At 39.8% G+C, this 19,386-nt stretch overlaps 1 protein-coding gene across 1 annotated transcript in view; it reads right to left on the bottom strand.

Moving 5' to 3' along the window:
- The window catches only part of runx3 (RUNX family transcription factor 3), a 70,978-nt gene extending 52,194 nt beyond the window's left edge, over positions 1–18,784 (bottom strand). Inside the window, exons 1-3 of the mRNA XM_069895625.1 lie at positions 17,795–18,784; positions 16,274–16,430; positions 9,387–9,491 (exon numbers count right to left, since the gene is read on the bottom strand). Of these exons, the coding sequence (XP_069751726.1) occupies positions 9,387–9,491; positions 16,274–16,430; positions 17,795–18,064 (532 nt within the window). The 5' untranslated portion in view covers positions 18,065–18,784. The remainder of the gene's footprint in view (positions 1–9,386; positions 9,492–16,273; positions 16,431–17,794) is intronic.
- Positions 18,785–19,386: the final 602 nt, after the last annotated feature.

Genomic DNA, 19,386 nt, shown 5'->3' with positions numbered 1-19,386 from the left:
ACACAGAAAATGCCATCATTCCTGATTAGAATTGTATAAGTTGAAAGGTAAGCTCATGCCTGGTAGAGTCCAGTTGAATTTCCAAACCAAAGCAAAATTTTGGAAAGAAAATGATTTTTAATGCACAACAGGAAAAAAAATTCTGCCATTGAATTTGCAGGCATTTATACATTATGAATTCTGAAAAAAAACTGTTTGAAATACACTGGAATCGTAGGTTAATTGAGTGTAAATTGAGTGGCACAGACTTGTGGGCCAAAATGACCTATTTACTGTGCTGTCAAAAGGCAAAGGAGGAAAAACCCAACACCCAACCCCAACCAACCAATTTTCCCCTGCAACCGCTGCAATCGTGTCTGCCTGTCCCGCATCGGACTTGTCAGCCACAAACGAGCCTGCAGCTGACGTGGACTTTTTACCCCCTCCATAAATCTTCGTCCGCGAAGCCAAGCCAAAGAAGAATGTCTAAATTTAAATTTGAAAAAAAATTAAACAATATGCATGGATGAGAACTGATAGGATAGGTAAGGGTATCAAAGTTTATAGGGTGAAGACAGGAGAATGGGGTTGAGCGGAAAAAATACATCAGCCATGATTTGAATGGTAGGGCAGATTTGATGGGCCAAATGGCCTAATTCTGCTCCAACACCTTATGGTCTTTTTTGATATAAAAGTTAGAAATATTCAGAAATATATGTTAGAGATAGGCACACACTTTATGCCAAAAGTTATGATTATACATTAATCACACTGTATTTTTGCCAATCAAATCAATGATAATTTTTTTAATTCAATCAATATGTTCAGGGTAACAGGCCCTTCCAGTCTATGAGCCTCTGCCAGCCAAATACCTCAATTTACCGATAATCCCATATGTTTTGAAAAGTGGGAGAAACTGGAGCACCCAGGGGAAAAGCCATGCAGACACAGGGAGAATGTACAAACACTTCACAGACAGCATCGGATTTGAACCCGGTCACTGGCCCTGTCATAGCATTGCATTAATGGCTATGCTAACCATGGCACCACCCCCCCCCCCCACCCCACCCCATTATGATGATGACTTTATTGCAATATTACTTGGTACAATCTACACATGCACTGATATTCTTACTTGGTGCAGCTGAACAGTCATTTGTAAAAACTAAACAGTAAGCATAGCACAGAAATTACAGAGACCCTTAGAGCAGGTGTGGTGAGAGCATGGGTTTTACAATGCTGTCTTAACATTTTCATGCATCACCTTTGATCAAGTATTATTTTTAGTTCCGCAGAGACTTTCAGGTTTATTGGATTCCTATTCTCTTTGTCAAGATGCTAGCAGATAATTTATATAAAAACTTATTGCAGAAATAAACACTTCATGGTGAAGTCAACTGGGACAATGCGGCAAGGAATGGCAGGTGGAATTTAACTCGGACAAGTGAGAGGTATTGCATTTTGGGAAGTTAAATCAGGACAGGACTTAAACAGTGAATGGTAGGAGAGCGTTGCAGAAGAGAGAGAGATCTCGGGGCATTCACACATAATTCTCTGCAATCTGCAAGACAGATTGGTGAGGAAAGCATTTGACACACTTGCCTTCAGAGATGAGGGGATTGTAGAGAAGAGTTTGGACGTTTTGGAGTGTTGTGTGCATTTCTGTTCACTTAATTAAAAGGGGGGATATCAATAAGCAAAAGAAGGTGCAGAAAAGATCTCCAAAGATGTTACTGAGACTGGAGGACGAGTTATAAGGAGACTTTCATTATCCTTTGTGTGCAGACGTGTTTCCTGGAATCAGCTTTGTCACCTGCAACCAGTTTTATCCTTTTGTTTCCAAACTTCCTTGTTACAGGACATTGTGTTTCCCGATCCTATTTGGATCTTAAATCATCTTAATGGAACAACAAAATTTTGTGGGTGCTGGTAATTAGAAATGAATACAGACAATATTGCAGTTATGCAACAGATTATGTGGAGCATGGTAAAAGTAAATGATTAAAGGTTTCAAGTTGTAGAGAAAGGGAGAGTGAATGAAAAGAAATACACCATCTTAGTTATTCATTAGTGTCTTTGGCCTGAACTCCATTATTATTAGAATAATACTAATACTCTCTCTGGCAGCCACCTAGCAGAACCCTTTTCTTTTATTTTCACCCTCCCTTTGCAACTTCAAATGTTTATTTTTAATTCAATTTTTTTGGCAGTTCCAATGAAAAATCGCATTAACTCTGTTTCTCATCTTATACACTTCACCGAACCACCCCTGAATTCTCTATCTTCTGGATTTAAAGATGATAGGACAGTTCTGATAATGTGCAAAAAGTTAAAAAAAGAAGAGGTGCCAGAAATAATCAGCAGGTCAAGTTGTATATGTGGAGATGGAAAAATGGTTAATGTTTTGTCAGAACTTGTTAGTCATTAGAAACAGTACTGTTTCTCCTTCCATGTGTGCTGCCTACATCTCCAGCATTTTCAGTTTGTGTCTGTGATCTAGCATTCACAGTAGTTTGTTTTTGTTCTTGTGATGCATCAGTCTGATTACAACCTGTGGTGCGCTGTTAGCCAGAATCAGACACACACAAAGATAAAGACTGTACAACAGGATTTAATCCACAAAGACTTCCACAGAGCCAGGCTGGCTGTGGCCGCAGCAACTGAGTGAAGCCTCGGGAGGCCGGCGCAGGCTTATATCCCGGAGGGTGATTGACACCCGACCGGGTGGGGCTTGATCCATTCAGGCTGACTGATTGACAGCCGGCTAGGTGTTGTCCTGTCCCCTTAAACTCCTGCAGGTACAGAGGTTGCCCCCTGCAGTAGGCCGGCAGTGTACCACCACACAACCAGCAGTCATTATCTTTTCAAGCAGCTTCTGAAGAAAAATGCTGCTGAAATGATGCCATTAAAGGACTCATTTTCATCTTGCTTTAATGGCTATTTTTATATATTGGTTTACATCCAATTTCCTTAAGGCTTTAATAGTGTGAGCTCACAAGATCTCTGGGTAATCATTAACATTCTCCCAAGACAGCACCAAAAATAATACTTTGAAATCAAATCCATTTGCACATTAACAGACCACAATTTTGGTGCATTTGGTGTGCAAAAGATTCTTCAGTACACAGAGGGTTAAGTATTTCACCGCAGTGTTGTGCACCAGTGTTAGAAAAAAAAACAGCTACTCTTTCTTAACGGAAAAGCATAGCTGATAATCATCTCTTCAAACTGCTATATCACATCCACAGCAACATTTATTTCTATCTGTGTGGACATGTTTAACTCCTTTAAGATGTGATTGGAAACATTCAAAAATATTCTCACACTTTGCTCCGTCACATGGTGAATTATGCTTTTAAATATTAGTAAAACTGCAGACACATAAAAGAGCTTACTTTTTTACCATAAAAAAATAAAAGTTATCTCGTTTATTTATGTTCTGCATCTGCTTATTTGTGCTCTGACTATTTTTAGATACTTCTTAATCCTCCAGTAAAACATTGTTTTCCATCTTATATGTGGATGACCTATCTGGGACTATCTATATTTCCCTCTTTTAGAAAGGTACACTTGTCCAATTGGCTAAATTCTATTTAATCTCTCTTCTAAACGTGATAAATGTATAACTAAAGGTACATTAGTTCTGCTTATGCCCCTCTCTTTCCAATTTTTGGGAAGGGTTATTTTGTGCCTCGTCTTTAGTTCTTAATATTACTTTGACTCCAAATCCTTTTCTTGCTCTCTTTGGAATAAGTGGACTCTCAATACATTGACTGATTCACAATCCCATGTAGTTGCCGTCGCCTCCCTTATCGCTAGAAGGGCCGTATTAACGAGATGGAAAGATGCTGCCCCTCACACTTATACTCAATGATTGTCCGATATGATGGCATGCTTCACTTTGGAAAAAAAAAAATTAGAGGTTCCACGACTGAAATGAATCTTAACTTTGTTTCTTTATGGAGTTCCTCTCTTAATTATTTTCAAAAAGTGTAAGACTAATTATTTTCTGTTTTTTTTACCCCATTGTTTACCTTTTTTATTATTAGTCGTCGACTGTTTGTGTTAAGCCAGTGGCCTCCAAAGAGAGGGAATCGATAATTAGTATAGTGCATTTTTAAAAACATCTTTTCAATCTAGCATAAGTTTCAATACCATTTTTATTACTATATAAGATATTAATATTTTATTTTACTGTCATGCACCTATGTAACATTTATTTGATGAAACCAATAAAAATACTGAAAAAGAAGAAAGGTACACTTGTCATAGTTTGTGACCTGGTGCTTATAGAACCTAGGACATTACAGCACAGTATAGACCCTTCGGCCCTTGATGTTGGGCCTACATATTCCTTCCATAATAATAGTAAACCCTTCCTACCTTGTAACCCTCTATTTTTATTTCATCTATGTGTCTGTCTTACTAGTCTTTTAAATGCCCCTAAATGTTACAGCCTACACCACCACTTGGCAATGCATTCCATACACCCACAACTCTCTGTGTAAAAATCTTACCCTTGAAATCTCCCCTAAACTTTCATCGCTTCACTTTGTACACGTATTCTCTGGTATTTGTTATTCCTGCCTTGAGGGGGGTGGGGGGTGGGGGGGGGAGTGTTGACTGGCCACCCTATCTATACTTCTCAGAATCTTGTAGATACCTCTCATCCTTCTTCTCTCCAAACAGAACATTTCCAGCTCTGCTAACCTTCCCTCATAAGATTTATTTTCCAATCCAGGCAATATCCTGGTAAATCTCCTCTGCACCCTCTCCATGGCTTCCACGTCCTTTCTATAATGAAGTGACTAGAACGGAACACAATATTCTAAATGTGGTCTCACCAGATATTTGTAGAGTTGCAACATGACCTCTTGACTCTTGAGCTCAATCCCCTGACTAATGAAGCCTATTATATAACTTTTAATTCTTTATTCATAGGAAAGGGACTAGTCTTTGTGGTCCCAACAAATGACAATATGCAGTGAAAACATTAACTTGCTCAGGCAATATTGCCATTGTTAAAGACCTGATAAATTACATTCATTCACAGATCTCCTTGCACAATTTGTTGAATTTATCATCTGTCACAAATTTAAAACCCACTCAGTTATCTCATGCTAATTAACTAAATGTGAGAGCACTTAGATAAATATAAGGCTTGCACATTCTGTTTCTGGTTTGTTTGATGAGGAACAATTTAGTTTTCATGTTTTATGAATGGCTCAGGTAGACCATCCCATGCATTCGATTCACTGACAATAATTTTGCTGCAAAATTAGTCTCTGAGTAAGACTCATACCATTTAGAAAGCAGCACAATTTCCAAGGGCATCCTCGACCAATGAAGATACCCATAGCAGGATTGCTCAAACCTAATTCCTGAAATGAATACTTCACCTTTACAGTGACCACCAAGACTACAATTATAACTATTTTCACTACCATGGTCAACCAACCCATGATTTTCAAATTGTTCTCCATTTGTGAATAATTTCTTCCTCTCTCTTCAGAACTATGTTTGCAAATTCATTGAAGCATGTCTACAAATATGAACAACTGGAGCACAGGGAAGTGAAATTTAAAGCCTCCAATGCATGGAGCAATGTCACTCTGGAAAGCTGTATAGATATCACTGCAGAGAAAATGGGTGGCATTAACAATTTGATGATTTGACATGATAAGATTTTCAATCAATTTATGCAGCTCAGGAAAGCTTTTCTTTACTTCTACCTTAGCAAAAAGTTTGTATCTTACCTGCTGAGCTCCTCCAACACTGCACAGCATGAGAGCTGAAGCTATGGGAAACCTAGATGGCACATACTCAAGTAGCTTTCACAATGAAGTAGCTTTCTTGGTCTAATGCATCACAGTCTGTGTAGGTGAGGATGGGATGACCACCCAGGATCGTATACGAGTATGGATGTAATGCTGAGACGCTAGAAAGCAATGGAGTACTGTGTACCGTTTTGGGCACCTTATTAGAGAAAAGATGTGCCGGCGTAGGAGAGAATTCAGAGAATATTTACTGGAATGATACCAGGAATGAAAGGGTTAGCGTAAGAGCAGATTTGTCAGCTTTTGGACTGTACTTATTGGAGTACAGAAAGAGGAGAGGGGATCTCATAGAGACATTTCAAATTCTGGAAGGCCTGGACGGAGTAGATGTGGCAAGGATGTTTCCCATGGTAGGTGAGTCTAGGACAAGAGGGAACAACTTCAGGATGAAAAGGCTTCATTTTAAAATAGATGTGAAAACATTTCTTTAGTCTGACGGGTCATGAGTCTGTTGGATGTTGCCATATATGGCTGTGGAAGGGAGGTCGTTGGGTGTATTTGATTAGTCAGGGCATCGAGGGTTATGGGGAAAAAGGCTGGGGAGTGGGGCTGAGTGGGAAGATAGATCAGCTCATGTTAGAATGATGGAGCAGGCTCGATGGGCCGATGGGCCTACTTCTGCACCTACACCTTGTGATCTTATGTTCTTGGGATAGATGGTGTCGAATCTAGATTTGAGACTAGTCCTCACCATTTTTGGACAATTGCTGACTACAAGTAGCTTTAAAAGGTCTGCCTGGACTGGCCTCAACCATTCTTGCCCTGACACAAATCTCAAGGCCACACTTACAAAATGTTTTACTTTCTTTGTCATCCCTTACGCTAGCAATCTGCATGCATTTAAAACTTAATTTTGGTGCCACTGAGCTTCTTTCCTACTCTTTTTTTTAATTCTGAGCCGTGGACTTCCACCTGAGGTTTATCAATTAAATGTAAATAGACAGACCTTCTATTATAATAACTGCACTTTATCAAAATCTATAATTAATGTACTTTGAAATATTGCATAATAGTTAATGCATTTATAATGGAAAATTAAATGCTACTTCTGACATGGTTGTTTCTGATTGTTGTGGGGATCAAGAAAAGATTCAAGAGAATGTGGCTGGGACCAGAGATCTCACTCTTTTTGATCCTTCCTCATAGTTTTCCTGGAGAAAGAAGGCTAAGGGATGTCCTCATAAGACCATGAGGGCATAGATAAAGTGGATGGTCTCTGAGGGAAGGAGAGAGGGCATAGATTTAAGGTGAGAGAGGAAAGATTTCAAGGGGGACGTGGGATGTTGAGTGGCAAGTTGTCCACACAGGGGTGGTAGGTATGGAGAATGAGGTGTCACAGAACGTAGTAGAACCAGGTACATTTACAACATTTAAAAGACATCCAGACATGGATAGGAAATACTGGGAGGTGTATGGACCATACGCAGACAAATGAGAATAGCTCAGGTAGACATCTTGGTCAGCATGAACTCATTGGGCCAAATGGCCAGTTTCTGTGGTGGATGCACTAATGCAAGTACATCCCACATTTCCCTACTGTATGCTTCTTTATCTAATGACATTTTAGAAGCATATTTGTTAAAAATGCGCTAATGTGACCAGGCCTGCTCTGAAACTTTCTTGTCCTCACAAAAGACACCAAATGCACATCTGACAAACTGATCGGTTTCTTTTTGTGTTCCTTTTCTATAGCTGAAACAGAGTCACGCAGAGGGGAATTTGTTATTTGAATATACCCATTCATAGAAACACTGTTTTAAATAATTAATGTTAATCTTCAGTGGCAATTAGTCAGGAATGAACACCTGCCCAATGGTTACAGTCTCATTTATGTAGGATCATATGTGGAAAAGCATTGTACTGCAGTCACAATCTAACAAATCACTCAGTATTTCTTAAACATTCCACAAAAGAGCACAGGAAATTTCACTTTATTTTAATTCTTAGGGGATTGAGTGTTGTTTTCCTTGGCCCGTCATGTAATAATTCATTTGGGTTAAATCAAATGCCTGAAATCAACTCTTCATATCTCAGTGAATGAACCTGCAATGAACATTTCAGGTTATATGCTCCTGTAATAATTGAAAAGCATAAACTGAAGAGAAATTTTCACCCATAGTTGCCTGCGCCATACGTTCCTCTGCACTTAAGACGAAGCATATCAGAAATCTCACAGAAAAGTGGATCTCAAAAAAAAATCTACTTCGGAACTTCTGCTGTGTTTACAATGACAACGTGCGTTTCCTAAACTTGCTTCCTATTCCCTCCCATATGAATTTATAGTTGAGGCTGAGTTTTAAAATTATGAACAGAATATTGTAGTCACTATTTTTCAGATCTTCGTCAAGAGTGACATAGCCTAAGTGTGGGTTCTGTATCATCTCTATGCTGTTCTATTTTATTTATTTTCATTTGAATTAAAGTTAATCTGGTTTTAGGTGGCAACATGAAATGAGACTACTTCCAAATGTTTGCCACTGAGCGATTGCAATCTAGGCAAAATGCTCAGGTAATGCAGAAGAGCCAAACTTTCTTTTCATGGTTCAAGTTATCTTCTAAACAACATTATACCTTGACCGTGATCACTTCAACAAAAACCCTGGATCTGTCTTTTCCAGTGAAGGTTGCACTCCCAGTTTGGCTACTAATATGTTAATGCTGATTACTTTGTTATCAGTTCCTGGTTCTCTGATCAATAGGAACTGTCAATAAAAAGAAGAGTACAGCCCACTTAGTAAATAAACTGCATGGTTCCACAGTCCAGACCCTGACAGAAGTAGCACATTTCTGTGGCTTACTGTATCTGCAGTGCAATTATGTTTATGTTCTATCCTTGGATCCAAATCCTTGTCCACAAACCAAACGACGGTAGCTTCTAATTATTGTCTTAATCCAGGAAGCATAGTACGTGTCTCCGCCAAGGTTATGGTTTGCAAAGTTCCAAGCTGGCTAAGCCCCACAAAATCCTCTATTTCATTTGGTTCTATTTACTTATTAATTGTAAATAAATTATTGAGTGAAAGGAGCTGAATATTTTGAATGTAAATACTAATGGAATGTACATTCCAAGGCTTGCATGCTCTGACTACAGCTTGACAACATTAGGACTTCTCTGCAGCTACAAAGCCAAAAGTACAAGTTGTGCTGAACATCGGTTGGTGTATTGTTTTTCCAGATGCAGGTCCTCTTTAGCTATTAAATATCTATAGCTTCATATCTCCCACAAATAACTTAAAATTATCGAATAATACTTCAGTATCATTTACATTTTTGGCACAATTAGCCCTTTGAATAGGGTTAAATATTGCCTTTAATTGAAACTGCTTTGAAATGGCTGTTAATCCTGCATGAATACTCTCCATGTTATCTTTTGCCATGTATTTAAGTTTTCAAAGTGAATATATACTAATTGATATCTGTACAGCACAGCTTTGCAATTACAGTTTAAGTAGTGAATAAACCTATTCATGAACAGTAATTGCGGCTGATTAAAGCACCAATCTCAGATGATAATTAATGCTGAATGAATGTATTCTATGTATGAGATTTATAATCTGAGTTTTGACTTACTGCGTGGCTCTCGAGGCCCGTCCACAGTGACTTTAATGGCTCTGTGGTAGGTGGCAACTTGAGGAGGACTAGTGAATACAGTGATTGTCAGTGTGAAGCTTTTACCTACAAGGAAAGAAACAGAAAATGTTGTTTATTTTACCATGTTTCTGCCAGACATGTCAAATATTGCAGACTGGGAAGGAAAGGGACCAGGAAGGGGGAGGGGGGTGGCAACAAATTTCCTGATTTAAAAAAAATTAGACATACAGCATGGTAACAAGCCATTTTGGCCCAGGAGTCTGTGCTTCCCAATTTAAACCCCATTAACCTACAACACCACCCCCCCCCCCCCCAGAGCATTTTGAATAGTGGGGGGAAACCAGAGTCCCCGGAGAAAACCCACACAGACACAAGGAGAATGTCCTTACAGACAGCGTGGGATTCGAACCCTGGTCCGGCTCCGATCGCTGGTGCTGTAAAGGTGTTGCGCTAACCACTATGCCAACGTGGAGCAGCTGTCCACTGTTGACTTTTAATTTTAAAGTCCATAATAAAATAAACCTTGCTGTTGCATTTAATCTGCCTCTGACGTTAAGGATGGATTGACGTTAAGGATGGATTGACGTTAAGGATGGATTGCTGTAGTTATGAGGTTCACCTTTGTGAGAGTAACTTCTCTGAGTCTAAGGAATCATTAACTTGCTGCAGAAACAACCATTAGCACCCAGCAACAGACCTCTAGAGCTTTATTTCCAAATCTTCAAAATCCTAGGTGGTTCAGTGAATAACAAACAGTATTAGATCCTTTTTTAAGCAAAGAGGTAACAATTAAATAAAATGATTAATTATGAAGCCCACATATGAGATACATTTTCTCCACTGCTGCCCTCACACCTGTTATTCTTGCTCCATCCATAAGGAGGGATCTGCATGGGCATTTGATCTCCGCCTGTTAACACTACCACTCGACAATCTGTTATTTGTAGGTCAGATGCAAGCTTCACTCATTGAATAATGTTGGTTCAATGAGTCCTTTCAGCATGCGCTGCCTTCGTGGTGAGAATCAAAATGTTGCCCAGTTAAGAATGATGGCTGAGAATCACCTGCCACCTGAGGAACAGGTTTGTTAAGATGTTTATGTTAAAAAAAATGATGGAACCTCTAGAACTGCTGCAATGATATCGATGCCACTAGTGCAGACCTGGGGAGAGCCGGGAGCTCCTTCCACAGGATTCAACAGCCCAGTCCTACTACCAATCATTCTGTACACCTTTAAATGGCTTGTTAAAGGAGCTTATGGTGTTTTATTTTAAAATCCTGCGACCACGGCGTCTGAGTCCAAGGTGGCAGCATCTGTGATGGCAGTAGCCTCAAAGGGTTGCAGCCTGGGGAAGCAGAGGACTAGTGCAAGGCACCAGAAAACAGAGAGAACACACTCCTTTCTCTGAGAAGGAGAAGCAGTGGAGATGACACTATGGGACAAGGACCATGGCGGTGTACTAGTGAGGGGCTCTACGGCTGAAGAACACACAGGTGGCAGGCTGTTGGCAATTCGAGGTGAAGAACCTATGCAGGACTGCGGATGGCTGGTGGCCTGCAGTCAAAGGACTCACACCAGGCTATGGACTACTGGAGACTGGCTCAAGACTGGGTGAAGGGGTACCAGGAATCCGAGAGGTGGGAGGGGCTCCAGAGGGGCCCCGGGTGCTAAAGGTTTTCTGATCGTGTTGTGAGGTTGGATCTAGAGCTTGGGTTGCCGATGGTTTGAACGGAAGTCTATGTGACTGTAGAAGGTTCGAGAGCACTGGAAGTGAATCCAAGGACACTCAGTGATTGTGGGGTGAACTCCTTTGCTTCGCTTTCTCTGAGTAACAGGTGCTGCACAATTTCTGCTGATTGCAAATCTTTGTCTCCCTTACAGCAAACATTAAATGCAATTTCGTGTTAAATCTGTTTTTTTAAAAGAATCTTGAAGTATTTATATCAAAACAATTGCAGCTGCCTTTCAGGTCTTGAGATAATTCCTTGCTTTTCCGTAAAATTTAACCTGTCATCGTCACTCAGTCAAAGAGCTACAACTCCTTACATAAGAGCACTGAGATTGCATCTTCACCAACAGGAGTGTACTTGTTTAAGATGGCTCACCACCACCCTCTCAAGGGCAATTATTAGAGGTGCCCAGAAATGCTGGCCTCACCTGGGACATCCTCATCCTATGAGAGGATTTGGAAAAGGGTGCATACTTTAAGCTCAAACAATACCTCAAATAATACAAACTCCGGGTTTTCTGAAAGGGATACACATTAATCAACAATATTATTTTACACCCTTTGAGTATTGAGACAATTTTTGCACAAAAATATCTTCCAAAGATTTCTTATGAATTAAGAGCATACTGCAAAGATATCAATGAGTTCACTCTATTCTTCCAATTGACTCAGCACCTCATTTTTAACTGAATATTGAAATATATGAAGGGGATTTTTAATTACAGGAGGAATAATTAATCCAAACGAATATTATAGATCAGAAATTCCCTTGATTCATTTACAGATACAATCTTTGAAAGCTGACAGATGCGTTAGGAGAATAGGATGACATCATACTATAAAGAGGTGTCCTGTCCCAAATAGGGGATTTTGGGAGTGAAAGGACAGCCCTTGATCTCACTGAGCTTTTAGAGCACATAACCTTTCCTATTCCTGTCATCATTCTCTCTTTCCTTTTCCCAAAGGCCGCGTAATTACATTAATAATCAGTAAAGAACAGGAATTGGAGTTTAAGCAGTCAAAATGCTGGCGGGACTCATTGCTGCACCCATCACTCCAGTTGAGAACAATACCAGTAACCAACCAATTTAGATGGACCAATCACGAATCAGTAAAATTTCAGGCTGACGATATCAAATAAATAAAAATCTCAGCAATTGGTAAAATTAGTAGGGTTGAAATCATTTACTTAAATCATAACAATATTATGGCTTTCCAATGGCCCAGCTCATCTACTATTTAACCATATTCCGATGTTCCTTCTTGGGCTTTGCATACCACCAAATGCTACTTGAACAGCTTTATAGATATACAAAGTAACAGATGACAAACAAGGAAAATACAGGTGCATTTTTAAATTTAAAAGGGACATTTCTTAAAATAGTCAAATTTAAGTTTTGATGTGGGCATTTCATTTGATTTGAGGTGGCACAGTGCTCAACCATGTCCTGTGATGTGGTTCACTATGTACAACTGTGTTGGTTCACCTTTGTGGTTCATTGTGAGAACCAAACTAGCAGTGAGTTGACATTCTCTTTATTAATAATATTATTTTCACCACAGATCTCTGTAGTCAGATTTATCTCAGCAATCACCACTGACTAATCAGGGACATCCACATGGGCAGTTTAGCAAGGAAATATTTATCGGGGAAATGTTTATGATCTACAAGGGGCCAGAGCATTTGATTACATTATTGGTTTCCTTCTCACTTTTTTAAATATATTAACAGCACCAGATGTCAGAAGGGAATGTTTTGACTGAGCATTCAACCCTTATTTGACTGAAATCAAATGGACCTTTTATATAGTTTATTTACAGGTATGTGTTCAAATTTCAGGAATATTTCCTGAATTACGGCCATCTATTTAATTTAACTTTAAGCGACATAACATCTCGTGAACTGAATCTTACTGTGAGTTTGTTTTCAAGTTGTATGGTGAAAGGTTCTTCCAAATTGAATGCAGGTAACATGAATTCAAATGCAAACATGGATGGGGAATCACTTGAGGGATAGTACAGTTAAATTGTACAATAAAATTAATTAGCAAATTATATTGAAACTAGGGGTATTTACTCATCAGTTTATTTTCTTGTATTAAACGCTCTTAAATGCCGTTGAGGCTGTGTTCAGTGGCATTAACTAAAGTTAAGCCTGATAGGAACTGACTTCCATTTTTGTTATGTCATCAGATGTCAAAACCCGCATAACATAGTTCATTAAACTATTTAAGTAGCCATTTTAGAACGTTTTGGAGGACTTCTATTACTTAAGAAATAGGATCGGTTGTATGCAAGAAGGCATTTTTTTTTTGTTGTGAATATAAAGTTCAGTCTGCTCTATGAAATGCATCCTAAAATAACAGATTGTGATGGTGTCTGAAGTGTAGTATTTACTAAAGACAGATGTATTCACACAGGATGATGCTTTTCTTAAAGCCTTGATGGATATTGGCTTATTGAAGTAATAATAAAGCTTTGAGCCAACAGTAAATTGCCAAAATTTAAAACAGTGCTACATTAGACACTGAGCCACATTTTAAATGTACAGTTTTAATTTTTTTTTATACAATAGTCAACTGGAATTTCATTGAGAACTCAAAGTGAAATAAACAGCAAATTTAGGACATGAAAAACTAATTTTCATAGTTGAAGGCAGAACAAATTTTGTTTTCTACTTGAATGCCTTTTTAACCCCCTTGACTTTGCAAAATGAAACCATCTTTCAAGGCAGAACATTAAGAATCATTACAATTAATTTTAATTGATGAAAATGTCCAGATTTAATTGATTGTTTAAACTTTGCTGGTGTGTATACCATGAGAAGTTTCAGTGTGGTCTTCACTTGGGGACTATTATTTTATCCGATTAATAATTATTTCCTATTTATGATCTAAGTAAATAATTTTGTGAAATGTGCTTTCATCTCTATTTGGAATGAAATAATTGTTCCCATCATTTAATGAGTAACACCTGCCCAATATTACAAGCTAAGTAGAAATTAATCTCATTTGCAAATTGTTCTGTATCATGTTTTTAAAAACTATATATTGATACAATTGCAATATCTGCAAAGAACATTGAAAGAACCAGGCTTCCACTGCAGTTTAAAGTCATCAGCCATAAACATAAAGTTCCATCCAGTTTGAAAAAAATGATCTTGACAGTATGGTATTGTTAAAATATGTTTTTCATTATTTTAATTGCAAAATGTAAGGACATTTTGATGATCACCTTTTTAAAACATTCAGATCATTACACCATGATTCATTTTGTAAATGACCCTTTTGCATCATTTCCCTAGAATTGTCAAAACTGAGAAATCCATTTGTGAAGAAGTAAACATTTAACCAGGTGTTTCTCATTATGTGAATAGAAAAATAAGATTATGGTGTGATCATTTTGAAGCTAAATGGTTCTTCGAATGAAATGCTGATAAAAAGCAGAAGCAGGACGGGAATATTTCAAAGAATGTTGCCACTGTTAAGAAGATGATGCAACATCCAAAGTCAGCTTCACATTTGCTGGAGTTTGGTGTGATTAAAATATCCTCACAAACACAATTGGCAAGTGAGGGATGTTTCCTGACAAAGTGTTTTGTGGTTATTTAAAAAAATTGCCTTTCCTGTCTAATTATTTTCTGAACGACATTTACCATGTTAGTTCAGTGCCAATTTTCTTCTGGGTACAAATTTAATTCTTCTTGCCTTTTTAAATCCCTTCTGCTGAAAATGATCGAATCAAGCATGAGAACAAATTCACATGCAAGGCAGCAGAATAAAGGCAATTAAAGACATCTTTAAAGGTTTATGCGCCTTAAGGGCAGCGAATCTCTTTCCACTGACTTGACATACTTGTGAATCTCTAGGAGCTCTGACAGTTTATATTAGTTAAGAGGGTCTGTAAATGGTCATTTTGGGCTATATACAGAGCAAAGATTAAATTTGGTGCAAGAATGTAAACAAGATCCTTTTTGAATGAACAAGCTGTGGTATTTACTGACAATCGTCAAAACAAGCAAAGTTTTTTTAAAAAAAGAAATGACCTTTATGCAATTGATTTCGAATCACACCAAAGTTGGTTCAATTGTTGAGTAATAATTTTATAGGTTGAGTCTTTTTTTGGGTCTAAATTTAGTATTTTTGTCTTAAATGGATACATCAATACAATGAATGGGGCGACTTAACGCTGAGAAAGTAATTCGGCATCGAATGTGGTGGAAAATAATTGAATAAAAACCATGAAATCCGTCCCAGGATAAACTGGTTTTGTTTAAAGCTGAAAGCGGTTTATTCAATAAACTTCTAAACATCGCCACAATTATGGTCTCTTCCGTACCACTTCACAAAGAAACCTACCACCACCGGGTTCACTGTCATGACTGAGGAGGTAGCCGGGTGCAGCGGGGTAGATTGAAAGAAAGCCTCAGAAGGAAACCTCCCTCATCCGTGAAGTACTTGGAAAGTTCGGAAGATCTTCAGATCGGGAGAGGACGAGGAGAAGACGGAAATGCCGGAGGAGTTTGTAAAAGTACTCAGACTTTGGCTGAGAAGTGCAGTGGCCCCGTCGCCCTCCAAGCTGCACAAAGCGCGACTCTGTTCAATCGAACTCGCCCACAAAATAGACCAGAGGCGACAAATCAGCCCAAATAACGATCGATTCCAGATCGGACGTGCATTTTGTTGGCTGTGGATTGTGTGTGTGTGTGCAAATAATCTAGGCAAATGAAATGCTGAGAGGCATTTGCAAGTGGTTAGGGAAAAAAAGATACAATGTATCTGATCATCGTCGTCATTTTCTTGAATATATGTTTTTTTAACAAAACTTGGGATTTTTCAAAGAGTGAAACAAAACTAGTGAGGACGGCGAAGAGTGTTTTGTGCAACCCTCTAATCGTCGCACATCTTAACCCAGAGAATAGATATGGTAAGATCAAATGATGGAGATGAAATCATGGCCCATGGCATCTTCTCATCTGGAAGGAAAATTTGCAGGATAACCAACTACTGATTATTGTTTAATAGCCACAGGAAAGAATTCCCTGCTGCGGCGACCCAATGTGGAGGAAAAAGAGGTTACTTTAACTCTGTGCCCCCAAAAACCACAAAGCATTTGGTGTGCTGTTGGTGGAAATACCTCGTCCGCTTCTTCCCACAAATCTGAGGTCGTTAAACCGGGCCACCGTGTTCTTCATGACAGCCGAGGCGTTCCGAAGCTCTGCCGAATAATTCTCGTCGTTCCCAGCCATGACAGTGACCAGGGTTCCATCCGAAACATCTCCAAGTGCCACCACCTGCAAAACCGAATCAGTGGGGTGAACCTCTCTCCCCACTCGACTGACCGCTGCCCTTACCATTTTTTGGACCCCAATTACGGCCAAGGGCAGATAATGTTATTCCAACAATACCTGCAGCGAATTGGTGGTTATATATTCGTCTATATGTGCCATTAAAGGTGGATTAAATACAACGATCTGATTTTTAACATTTCAATTCAAATAAAGCAAGCAGCTCACTTGATGGTTTCAGTGTACGACTTTGTATTTGTATTTTGCGGGTACCCCATCAGCATTGTTAAAACGACCGAATTAATTTTTAAAAAAGTACTGTTATAATGAACAATCTATCCGTGCTACTGTTAGTTAATTCGCCTCTTTCGGACTGATTATTGCCTGGACGGATAATGCTGCATGAACGAGTCGACGCTCAATATTAAAAACTCATTTAATCTCAATGTTTCGAACGCACTTTATAAGATATAATTGTTTTCTCTCAAGGACCTTACCTCAAGATGTAAGATAGGCAAACTTTGAACATGTCGAATTGACGTGCCGGGGGTGGGGGTTGGGGAGAACTGCGCCCAGGATGAAATGTTCACGGACAATTTTCACCCTTTTCTCCTCGCGGTGATATTTCACACCGCCGCGAGTAACTTTCTGATGAGAAGAGGTGATGGGACGTCCTGGTCAGTTTTAGGGCTGTCGGCTAATAGTGGGCCGGAGTCGTATTATATTCCGATCATTTTTAATGCTTGCTTAAACCTCAAAGACTGTAATAAATCCAACGCCGAGTTTCTTAAATGTTAAATTTCTGCGATGGAGATCTTGTCCGCCAATTTATGGGGACTGGACGCATCCAGTCCTGGCTGGACAGCGCGCTGCTGGAAGGAAGGACGATCTCTTCCTTTCCCTTTATGTGTGGGGCCAAATTTTGTTTGAAAGCCTTAAGTCGTTTTTCTACGTTGCATGCATGTTGCTTCCTTGTATGCATTCTATTCAATCTGCACAGACAATCGGCATGTTACATTTTAGTGTTTCGTGTTATGTATTGCCTAATATTAAGCTTTTCTATTCCATCTGTAATTATTGATGACGGAGGGATATTGCGCAACGTTTAAAATGCACATTTTAGCGGCAGAAGCAATAGTTTAGTGGAGGCTCTCGGATGGTGGAACATGCAAATAAGTTTCTGCTCATTTGATTGCTTTGATAGTGCCATATTGCAAAGCATTTAATGACCTCTGTGGATAATGGTCTTGTCATTGTTGTATGCCTACCCACTGATCTCTATAAGTACTGAGGTTGTGGTGGTAACGTGGCAGAAACTTTCCCAAATTGACCCCCCCCCCCCCCCCCCCAAAAGTTTCTAAGACACTGACCTTAAATGCCACAGGCAACGTCTTGTTGCACCTCCAATGTGAAGGCAGTACCGAGCAGAGGAAGTTCGGGCTGTCAGTCCGGACTAATTCTCCAGCGTGATCCTGAAGGACATCGACCACCGTGCGGGTCTCAGGCCGGATTCGGGAGAGTCCGGCGGGGTTGGCCTGAGTCAGTGACACCGGTTCGCTCATCTTCCCCGAGCTGGACGTCAGCGTTGTGGAGGGAGGAGTGAAGCGCCTGCTCGTGCTGGGATCTACGGGAATACGCATCACAACACTCGGGTTAGAGGACAGCAACGAGGAGACAACGGGTTCAACCGCTTCGAGCGGTGGCGGTGGCTGAACAACCCTTAAGTTTGGTCTGAAAGTGGAGGAAATCTTTTCTCAAACTTTTAAAAAGCAAACTAAACTCCCACGAACAACATTTAGTTTCAGCCAGTCAAGAGAGGCGCGTTTCAAATCGCCAATGTTCTTTCAGTTCCAATGCCTCGAGTTTGCTTCCTTCCTATTTATTGTGATACTGAATTGCTTCTGCTGGTAGATCATTCGGAAGTCTCGGGAATCCAGGGCCGGTGCCCAGGCGTTCCGCAGCCGACTTCAGTTTCAGGGTTCTTCAAGCCAAGAGTTCTTCAACTTCAAAGCGGACGAACACCATTCCCCTTCACGAAGCCCGCAGTCTTCACATTAAAGTCCACGAGCTGAGCCAACCCCAGGAGGCGACGATCACTTTCAGTATCACCGCAGTTCCGTCAAGACAGATCTGGACACCTCCAAGCTACAAGCTGGCGGTGCAGTGTTTCGAAAAATAAAATGTTGCTATTTCCCCCACCCCCCAAGAGGTTGCCGAGTGCGAGAAGAACATCCGCGTGAATTGCTGAAAGCTTTGGGTTCTCTTTCGGAAAGTTTGTTTGCTTGCCGATTAAAGCAAGGAAGTGAACTGAGCTGCCAATATACGGTCTCCGTCACCTAACCTGCGAGGCGCTGCCACGGAGTGACGACACTTTCAACCACTCACGACCTGCAGTGTCGTTCTCTAAACTCTTGTTGCCAATGAGCGCTCGTCTCGCCCCGAAGAAGGACGAGTCACCCTTGAGCCCACCCTCATTCAGAATCTTGTGCGTTTCTGCATTTTATTAATATGTTTACATTATTACATATCTTACGGAGCTTCATAGAAACCGGGCAAATGACAAACTTTTAATAACTATAATCAATAAGAGTGTTTGGGGAATACGAAGTCAGACTTTGAGGGAATGCCATATAAGTTATCTTGTTGTCAGGATCTCAATGGACAGAGAGAATGAGAGGAATTGCCAACGCGCACATGCGTTCATACAGGACATGACTCGAACAAACGATAGAAAACCTTGGTTAGGTTCACCCATCATATGTGTTTATCGCAGTGGTTGGCCATGCATTTAGCTGTAAATAAATCATATGATCAGGATACGTTTGGTATTCAGGGCAAGGCTATTGTATTTTTTAGCATAATTGAACGAGTTATGGGCATAACTTTAACGATTGAATAACCCCTAACCCCATTAATAAAGGGGATAATTAAAATGTCTTTCTATCCATCGGATTACGAGACA

The sequence above is a fragment of the Narcine bancroftii genome, chromosome 8 (genome assembly GCF_036971445.1).
Source record: "Narcine bancroftii isolate sNarBan1 chromosome 8, sNarBan1.hap1, whole genome shotgun sequence".
Lineage (NCBI taxonomy): Eukaryota > Metazoa > Chordata > Chondrichthyes > Torpediniformes > Narcinidae > Narcine > Narcine bancroftii.
This window is presented reverse-complemented; position numbering and strand designations above follow the sequence as displayed.